The following is a 9,896-nucleotide window of genomic DNA, read 5'->3' as shown; positions in this document are numbered from 1 at the left end:
ACAAATGTAGTGAAGTAAAAACTGTACGTTGCTTTTTGTGTTTGCACTTTTACAATTTTGAATGCATGACTTTTACTTCTTATATTAATATTTAACGTTGCGGTATTTCTACTTTCACTTAAGTTTAATATTATTTTATGTCAGTATTTTTCTTTTAACTGGGTTTCTTTTACTTATGGTCTCCTCTACCTGCTCTGCTTTGCGCAGCACTTTGCTCAACACGGGTTGTTTATGAACGTGCTTTCTAATTTGAATTTGAATTTGAATTTGATTTAACCTGAGTACTTCCAACACACCGCCCTCCACCCGAGGCTTGTCCACTTTGAGCTCGCCTGCGTGTTGAGTGTGATATTTCCGACGGCCCGTGAAGGCAGCGTTTATTACACTACAGGGTATCATGGCGCAGGAGAGGCCGAGGAGATCCGCGGCATCAAACTTTAATTTCAGCTCGTTTTCCGAGGCGTTATCTCGTTATACTCTATAAACTAAAACAACTCCAACCTCCGGTGAAGACAGACGCTGGTAAGTTGACTAAAAAGCTGTGTTTGTTCGGGGAAGGTCGGTGTTTTATCCGAGCGGAGGACAGATTGACAGTTTCTGTCTGACTGGAAAACAACGAGCTCCGTTATTATAAACCTGACAGTTAGTTTTATGTAAAACAGGGAGAGGTTTTAAAATCACGATTTGCGCCTTTTGAACATAATCAATAAAGACATTTGTTTTCTTTAATGGGTAAAAAAAAACAACCAGTTGCTGTGTTTGTTGTGTCAGTAGCATAATAAGTGTGATTTAGCCTACAGTGACTCCATCTCTGTGGGAGCTCTCGGGCCTTTGCATTTTAATCTGAGCTGTGATCTATCATTAGCTGTTCATATTTGAATATTATCAGGATCCAAATATGGCTTTCTTTTCTCTCTCAGAGCAATGTCAGACTGAGGCCTCACTGCTGTACTTGTATGGCTGCATGGCCTGAGTTATGCACATGTTTATTATAACTTTTTATGGCTTAGTTTTTTTGCATAAGTTGCCTTTTTTATATATATATCTAATGTGCCATAAAGGAAATAAAACATGAAGTGAGCACAGGACACAGTAACATACACATATTATACCAGCAGGAAAACACTAATACTAATGAGGATGTTCAACAACACGTTAACTGTTGTATTCGTACTCCTTAAAACTAAACTAAACTAAACCAGAAACCTCACCGTACCCACCTCCAGAATTAATTCATTAGTTTGGAATATCTGTAAAGGTACTATTCTTTGTTTGAGAGACTGTAGAGCTTGAGAAATGCATTGGACCGTCCTTGGAGAGACAGAGAGAGAGAGAGAGAGAGAGAGAGAGAGAGAGAGAGAGAGAGAGAGAGCCTAAGAAAGGAAAGATAGGGGTGCAGGAGATTTCCACTCTATCAGGGTCAGTGTCCAACCGGTAATGTGGTGCAAACATTGTTTTGGTATAAAGAGAAAGAGGGCAAGAAAACACTGAAAGGGTCAAGCGTTCGGCCCGGTATTTGAGACATTGTCCAGAAGTTAAGTTAGGAAGGACAGAGCCAGGAGCATGTGTATAAGGTTTGCAGGGGAGACTTCTGTCGCCAACTGGGGAGACACATCCTTGTAGATCTTAGCTGGGCGAGCCGTGGTAAAGTAAGTACTACTTTACATTGTGTTCTCACAAATGGAGGAGCTCTGTGATGTTTATTATAACCTCTAACCGTCACTCTTGTTACAGGAGCAGGAATTAGAGGAATGCAGGGGCAGATGAAGGAGCACATTACTCGGTATTTGAAATCATCAGTAAAGCCTGAGACATAACCAGAAACAGATCTTCTAAGTGGCTCTAAAATGTATTCGGCCCTGCATTCCTAACAGAGGACTAGTTGATAATGTGCTGCTTTAATGACCGTAGGCGCAGTCATGAAAGTTTTACTCGGCCTGGCAGGGGTTCGCCGACTCGGTCAAGGACACGGCAGGGAGTGGAAGAAGCAAAGAAGACATATTTTTCTTCAGTAAAAGCAGCGATACAAGAATATAAAGTTATTCCATCACAAGTGAAAGTCATACATAGAAAATCTTATTGAAGTGGAAGTAACTAGTAGGAGCAGAATGTAGGTATCAAAATAAAAGTACTCATTATGCAAAGTGCAGATTGTTATATTTACAGGATATGATTATATTAACGAGGAATTATTATGTAAGCAGGATTTTAATGGTGCAGTGAAGTTGCAGACCACAACTAACTAAATACCAAGCGTGAAAGGCCCCTATCTAGAGCCAGTGTTTGGTTTGTCCCTTCTGGGCTACTGTATCAACATGGCAGAGTCAGTGAAAGACGATCCTCATCCTCTGTAGATAAAAACGTCTTATTTTAAGGTAACGAAAAACACAACAGTTCTTATTTTCAGGTGATTACACACTAATGAAAACATACCTATGAACATTATGTTCCATTCCTGCCGATAGATCCTCCTAAATGTTTCACTCTGGACCTTTTTAATTAGGCAAAGATGGAGCTACATTTGAACAGCTTTATATAAGGGTTGGGTTGTTTAATCTTTGACAGTGCATCTTATTTTTTTAGTTGGTATGTGTTACATGCTGAGAAATGAGAAGGCTGAGAAATAAATGTAGTGGAGTAAAAAAAGTACAGTATGTCCCTCTTGATAAAGTAAATGTACTTAGTTACACTCCACCCTTGGCTGGACCGATGCTTGCTGAGACCCTGCTTGATCATTCAGGCGAAACACTGTGGTCTCAGCATACCAAGAACATATCCATTCTCGCACTGTCTCCTTATCTGAGTGTTGTTTGCTGTGAGTAGCCCCGTGCTGGCCCTCCTCCGTGGGGGAAAGGAGAGGAGTGTGGTGTGGTTGCCTTTTTATGGCCAGACCAGGCTCAGCTGTGGAGAACAAGGGGGTTTATGTCACTCCGCTCCGATGGTTGCCTTGGCCCCCCGGCAGCATGGAGCAACAGCAGCTGTCCTAACCCTAACCCTAGTGTGGTTGTTAGCCCACCAGGTGCAGTTCTGGACCGCAACGAGTCTGAGTACTGTTGATGGTTTCAGGTTATATGCTACTTTTCATATCCTCTGTGATATTCAAAGTGTTCCTGCACACAGTAGAGCTATTGACAAAAATGCAAAACAGCAATTCAAGGAGCCTGTATGTAAATTGTCTTTGGTAGTACTTGCAAGCTCGCACCAGCAAGGGGCAACACTGACATTCAAACCAGGAGACAGAGAACACACTGTGAGCTCCTACATATAAAAAACTGAGTCTGTTTTTGATTTACTCTGTTCACATGCAACAGCTCCACTTGGACTCTTGGAGGCCACATAGTTTTATGACGTGAAGTAAATCAAGCCAAACTTTTTTCTAGATTTAAATATTGCTTTGTTCTGTTTCCTTTGAGGCTTCTGCCTTTGTATTTTTACTCCAGGGATGTCAAATACAGTTTAGTTTTCTGCTTAGTTCTGTCCAGACTCAAATATCTCAATAACTGTTGGATGGATTGCCATGAAATTTGGTTCCTACATTGACGTCCCCCTCAGGATTATTTGTAATATTTTTGTTGATCCTTCAAGTTTTTACCTCGCGCCATCATCAGGTCAAAGTAGTCCGTCTAAACTAATGATTTTCCCCTCAGCGTTTGCTGCTAATTGGTCACTAAGATGGCAAACATTTTACCTGTTAAACATCAGCATGTCATCAATGTGAGGATGTTACCATGCTGACATTAACATTTACCTTAAAATCCAGTTTGAAGGATTTAGTGGCATCTAGTGGTGAAGTTGCAAATTGCGACTAACTGAACACCACTCGTGTCTGTATTTGACAACCTGGGAATGAGAACGGGCTGTGAAGTGTGTAGGAGAAACTATTGTGGCTGCAACACTCCCAAAAAACTCAGAAAGGCTTTGCCAGTGTTTGGTTTGTCCCATCTGGGCTACTGTAGAAACATGACGGTTCAACATGGCAGACTCCATGTAAGGTGATCTGAGGCCTAAAAGCGGCTCATTCTGAGGTAACAAAAACACAACGATTCTTATTTTTTAGGTGATTATACACTAATAAAAATATACCTATGAATATTATATTCCATTTCTGCCAATAGAGCTTCAAAAATCCCTGCTCGGCTTAAAGTACAGTCCCACTTGCATGTCTGTCGACTCTTATACTCTTGGATGTTTTAACTCTGATTCAGTAGGCTAATTTAGTCCGTGCATTACTATTGAAATAATGGCAGAGTTTCTATTTACAGTAGTTATGATTGTAAGTCTAGAGATACATTTACAGGTGCCCAAATACAGGAATAGACCCTCTCATCAACCATTTTAATAGAAAAGACCACCCATCCTCTAAAGCAGGGGTCTCAAACTACCAGCCCACAGGCCATTTCCACGGCATGATGTCAAACATATAATATAATCTGGCTACTCCTTTTTATGCAATTAAAATAAAAAGGAGTGCAGTCTACACGTTCTCTATTTGAAACATGTCTTGAGATAACTACTGTTAGAATTCAGAGCCAAACAAATAGTATTTAATTAAGTTTGACCACAAAGATGATATAAAAATGTATAGAAACTGCTGTTTGCGTAGAATATTGCTCTTTCTTGGAGTACTTGAACGTCACAGTGACCCTCCTATGAGATGACTCTAGAGTTTTAACCGAGACGTTACTTAAGTCCTCTGACTAACAGCATTGTACCTCTCTTAGTGTTTTTGTCCCGAATATAACTGCAGGTCATGAGTTCAGGTCTCAGGGCAGACAGGCTAATGCTGTTAAGGTCTGTGATGAAAGGGGGGGATAGGGCCCCTTTCACCCATATAGCCCGGCTGTGTAGGTCATATACTGTGTGTTACACTGATCTCTCTGTACCCCTCACTCATAGCAGTGAGATTGTTTCCACTACCTCCACTGTTTCCCTCCCTCTCACCTCCCCTCTCTCCCTTCCCTTGAGAGTATAAATTTCTGTCAGCTATTCTCGGAGCTGGTTGGTAAACACACAGATTGCAAGTTGCTCAATACTTTGACTGACTGTTGGGAGTATTAAGCTATACTTTGTTGGAAGAGTTTTGAGAAATCATTGCTTATCTCTTCATCATCATGTGCAGTAAGACATAAAACAGCCAAAGAACACTATTTGGATGACTTTTTGTAAAAGAACATTTTCAGTTTTTATAACAGAAGGCAGTGGGAGTAAGAAGCCACATGCACCACTGAGGGAAAGGAAAGCTCATCACGTCTATGTAAGGAAATGCCATTATCCCCTCTACCATAAAGACAATCACTTGCACAGAGGTTAGGAAGATGTGTGTTTTTTTTAGTGCAGGTCTGGGCTGTGAGGTCCTGTCTGCCCTTCAGGAGAGAAGTTTGATCCCTCACAGAGCCATGCACACCGCTGCATTGTTGAACCCCTGTGTGGAATGTGTGCCGAGTCCTTCGGCCAGAGGACGAGGGGCTTTAATACAACCTTTAAACAAATCTCTGTAAGGAGATACCTGTGTATTTTGAGAAGGAATGATCATCTCCAAATACTGACAAGAATCCTAAACAGGCCTTTAATGCAGGTTCCTACTAACTGCATAGCAACTTGTTTTGTTCAGTGTGTTCACGTGTTTTACTGTCTGTTCTTGTCCCGGTGATTTCATTCGAGTGAATAACTGCAAGTTAAAAGTGGTCGACTAATGTGGGTTTTTCAATGGCTGATCCCAATATTTGGCGAGCAAGGTTACTGAAAGCTGATGCATATATACATCGTAATATTTAGTTTTGTGATATTGTATCGATTCTCAAAAACACTGTTTTATACATATGGAAGTGTGTTCTTTATACTTTGACCATTTTCCTAAAATTAGATTTAAATTTAAAATGTATTGAAATATATTGCCTTGCTCAGAGTATCGCAATATATCACAATGTAATGAATCGTAACCCCTGTATCATGATACATATCATATCACCAGGTTCTTGCCAGTACACAGTCCTACTGATATACAATGCATATATCAAATGTATAATTCCATTATTCCATGCACATTACAATCTAATATACATGATTATATTAGCCAGTAACAGTTTTAGATTAGACTTACTGTCATTTAGGATGGGAGGAAAGTGTAAGCATTTACAAACGACATTGGTGACTGAGGAAATTTAGGCAAACGTTTATAGCAGGATATATGAGAGTAATAGTACAGGGCTCCAAACTTCACCACCTTCCCAAAATTAACAGAGGGGAGCGCTAACATTGTTCCACAGCAGCCACACTGACAGGGCTTTTTTTGTTTATCAACCTCATGAGCGCAGGTATCAGCTGATGCCAATTATCTCACAATACCAAATCGGCTGACTGATCAATCGCTCCATCTATGGAATATAATCAGATCCATAATCAGTTCAGATTATTTTCTTGATTATTTGTGTGTCAGTCCAAGGCCTTTAGGGCTGCAACGATTTTTATTAACTAATACCTCTGGGGACCCTGTAGAATATGTATCCAATAGTTGTTGACATATTTCAGTCTGGACCCAATTGTCGGACAGACATTATAAGATTGAAAATACAAAACAAAAACATGGAAGAAGTTGGATTTATTCTGCATGTCTGCACTGTCCTAGTACATTGAATCTCATAGCCATCTGTAAATATCTCACTAATTTTAACATGTTGACGTTAGCTGTTTTTGACAGTTGCGCCGCCCCTGTTCCTGTTTGTGTTCTGCGATCAGAACAGGACTGTGCTACTGTGGTACTTTGGTGAGCTGATTGCAGAATATTATGACAGGAAGCTCTGTGTTTTGGTCTTCAGCGTGGTGGTGAGGAGGCCCGGGCTTTGCTGGCTCCTCTCTCAGAGACCACTTACTTACGCTGACTGACCACAGAGACATACCAGTGGGGGGGGTTATACTCTCCCCACAGCATCAGACCACGGTATGTTAGTAGGTGTTCTCCCCCGCCCCCTTGCCTGGAAATGGACACTGCTGGTATATTTATAGCTCCTGAGCACAAGCTCTCTTTCTTAAACACGAGTAAGGAGCTGGTCATATTCAGTCGTGCTGAGCTTCGCTGTCGTGTATTCCAGACTGTGTGCTGTTACTTTGCTTGTGAAACGTACCTGGAAGGGCTCGTCAGGTAGGGGAATGAACAGTTTGGTTTTATTTATTTAAAAAATAATTGATTTATTCAAGTCAGTGGGCTGTTACATTGCTTACATGTTTGGCTGTATTGTTTCTAAAATAGTGTATTTAACTGATGGTGTTTGACTTTACGCAGTTCATCTGACACTGAGGTTGTAGAAATGCAAATTCATACGTCTCTTGAGTTTTATCTTTGTTAGGACTTGAACTGTGAAACTTTCTTGAATGTCGGTAGATGTCATCATAGCCATTTCTCAGTTCCTTCACCATTATAAACCACTGTATATAGATTTATGGTATATGTGCCGTCAGAGCTGTCATGATTAGTCAGTTAATTGATCCGTCAAGTGACAAAATTAATTTCTTTTTTCTTTATTAATCCTTAAATCATTAAAGCAAAAAAAAAACCTTGTTCCAGCTTCTCAGTTGTGAGGATTTGCTGCTTTTCCTTGGTTTTGAGCAATTGTAAATTGATTATTTTTGGGGATTTGACTGTTGTCTAGTATTTTTTGATATATAAATCAAACCACTCAGTTACTCCACTGATCATATAGACTAATAGTTGTTAGTTGCAGCCCTACCTGTAACATAAAGGCATGTAACTGAATTTGATGTATGTTTCTGGTCTATCCGTTTTAGATGAAAACAACATTCTGAGCACAACCACTGGAAACTAAGACACCCAGAGAGAGGAGAGATGGAAAAGCCAGTCTTACAGACACAACCATCCACCCTGCCTTTTTTTGACACGGCCCATGCCTTCAACCTACTGCGGGGAATCCATGAGCTCCGTGCCGAACGAAAGTTTTTCGATGTGACTTTGTGTGCTGAGGGCCGCGAGTTCCACTGTCACCGCACAGTGTTGGCCGCAGCCAGTACCTACTTCCGGGCTATGTTCGCAGGAACTCTGAGAGAGAGTGCAATGGACCGGGTGGTTCTACACGAGGTGTCAGCTGAGCTTTTAGGTCTGCTGGTGGACTTCTGCTACACAGGACGAGTCACTGTCACTCAGGACAATGTGGACGTCCTGCTGAAGACGGCTGATCTGTTTCAGTTCCCCTCTGTCAAAGAGGCCTGCTGTGCTTTTCTGGAGCAGCGGCTGGATGTTTCCAACTGCTTAGAGATCCAGGACTTTGCAGAGGCCTACGCTTGCCGAGAGCTGGCGACAAGTTCTCGCCGCTTTGTCCTGAAAAACATAATGGAGCTGGCCAAAGGGATGGACTTTGAACGGTTACCATGGAAGCGCCTCCTTGAGTTTGTGTCAGACGATGAGCTTTGCGTGGACAAGGAGGAGACGGTTTATCAAATTGCGGTGCGCTGGGTGAAGGCTGATCTCCAGCGGCGACTGCACTACTGGCCCGAGCTCCTCCAACAAGTCCGACTCCCCTTCGTCAGGAGGTTCTTTCTGTTGGCCCACGTGGAGAGCGACCCACTCGTCTACCTTTCCCCCACCTGCCTTCGCATGGTGAACGAAGCTCGTAGCTTCCAGTCCTGTGAGTACGACCGCCATGACAGGCCCTGCCACCGTATGCGCCCACGGCCATCCACTGGATTGGCCGAAATCCTGGTAGTTGTAGGAGGCTGCGACCAGGACTGTGATGAGCTGGTCACAGTGGACTGTTACAACCCCCAAACCGGACAGTGGCGCTACCTGGCTGAGTTCCCTGACCACCTTGGAGGAGGCTACAGCATAGCTGCCCTCGGAAACGATATGTATGTCTCAGGTAAGTTATTGAAAGAGGTTCAAGCAACTTTCTATCTAAGAGCAGTGGTTGGCATCGAAAGCCAAATATTCTAAATATTGATGAAAAGACAAATGTCATTATTCATTCATTATTATTCAGTGAATGGAGTACACTGTATGTCAATCACGCATTCAACCTAAAATTAATGTCGGATCAGATTCTTGTGTGTTTCTTGAAGTTAAGTTTTCAGCTTTGTGCGGTGTCCCACTTATTGAAGGCCAAGTCACAGCACAGACGGTGTGCGGTGGTTACAGTTGCTGTGTATATTAGATTCACTGTAATGTGAAGGCTCCAGTCAGTAGATTTCCATTCCCGCTCCTTCATCTTACGAAATGGCCGTCAGGATGTGCTTATAAATAAACTTTGGCTAGTGGCTCACCATGTGTGAACAAGGGAAAGGGAGGCAGGACATGGTGTGCTGCCAGGACATCAGTGGTGTTATCACCACCATCATCATCTTCATAACCAGGGGACTGGCCTATCCTGAAAAGAGGTTGTCTCCCTTGATAAATCATCCTAGTCGTTCAGTCAAGAGCTTGTGTCTCCTGTAAGACATTGGTGGTGGGCCATAAATTTAGCAGTGTTAGCTCACTCCCTCGATGACAGAAATAACAGCAGCATATGATTGCATAATGTTGACAGAGGAGGATTTAGTTTCCATTACCATGGATACAATTTCTTTAAAATAACACTTGGGATATTTTTTATGATATTATATTGGTGTAAGGGCTACTTTAAATTTGGATAAAAATGTAATTGAAACTTTCAGAAGGTACATTGGGTTTTTTACGTGCAGCAAAGTAGTTTGAAATATTAAATCTTCACAGTTGGACAGATTGAGGAGGAGGACTGCAAATAGTTACATGACAGGCTATCTAGAATATTCTAAACTCATAAACTGAGCTACTGCAAAGACTAAATGAACAGGACGTCAGCAGATTTTTAAAATGTAGATACATTTTTCCTTATTTTTTAAATATGAAAAGACTTTTGAGATTATGCTCAAAA

The 9,896-nt window shown here is 41.7% G+C and overlaps 1 protein-coding gene across 2 annotated transcripts in view; it reads left to right on the top strand.

Annotated features, from left to right (window-relative positions):
* Positions 1 to 363: 363 nt before the first annotated feature.
* The window catches only part of klhl21 (kelch-like family member 21), a 15,796-nt gene continuing 6,263 nt past the window's right edge, over positions 364 to 9,896 (top strand). Inside the window, exons 1-2 of one of the 2 annotated variants that reach the window (XM_051424591.1) lie at positions 364 to 522; positions 7,783 to 8,867. In XM_051424591.1, coding sequence (XP_051280551.1) covers positions 7,841 to 8,867 — 1,027 coding nt within the window. In that variant the 5' untranslated portion in view covers positions 364 to 522; positions 7,783 to 7,840. Of the gene's footprint in view, positions 523 to 6,991; positions 7,139 to 7,782; positions 8,868 to 9,896 lie in introns of those variants that run through there. The other variant, XM_051424592.1, reaches the window with a different exon arrangement.

Source organism: Dicentrarchus labrax, unplaced genomic scaffold (assembly GCF_905237075.1).
Source record: "Dicentrarchus labrax unplaced genomic scaffold, dlabrax2021, whole genome shotgun sequence".
In the NCBI taxonomy this organism is placed as follows: Eukaryota; Metazoa; Chordata; class Actinopteri; family Moronidae; genus Dicentrarchus; species Dicentrarchus labrax.
Note: the sequence above shows the minus strand (reverse complement) of the source record. Positions and strands in the feature narration are given on the sequence as shown.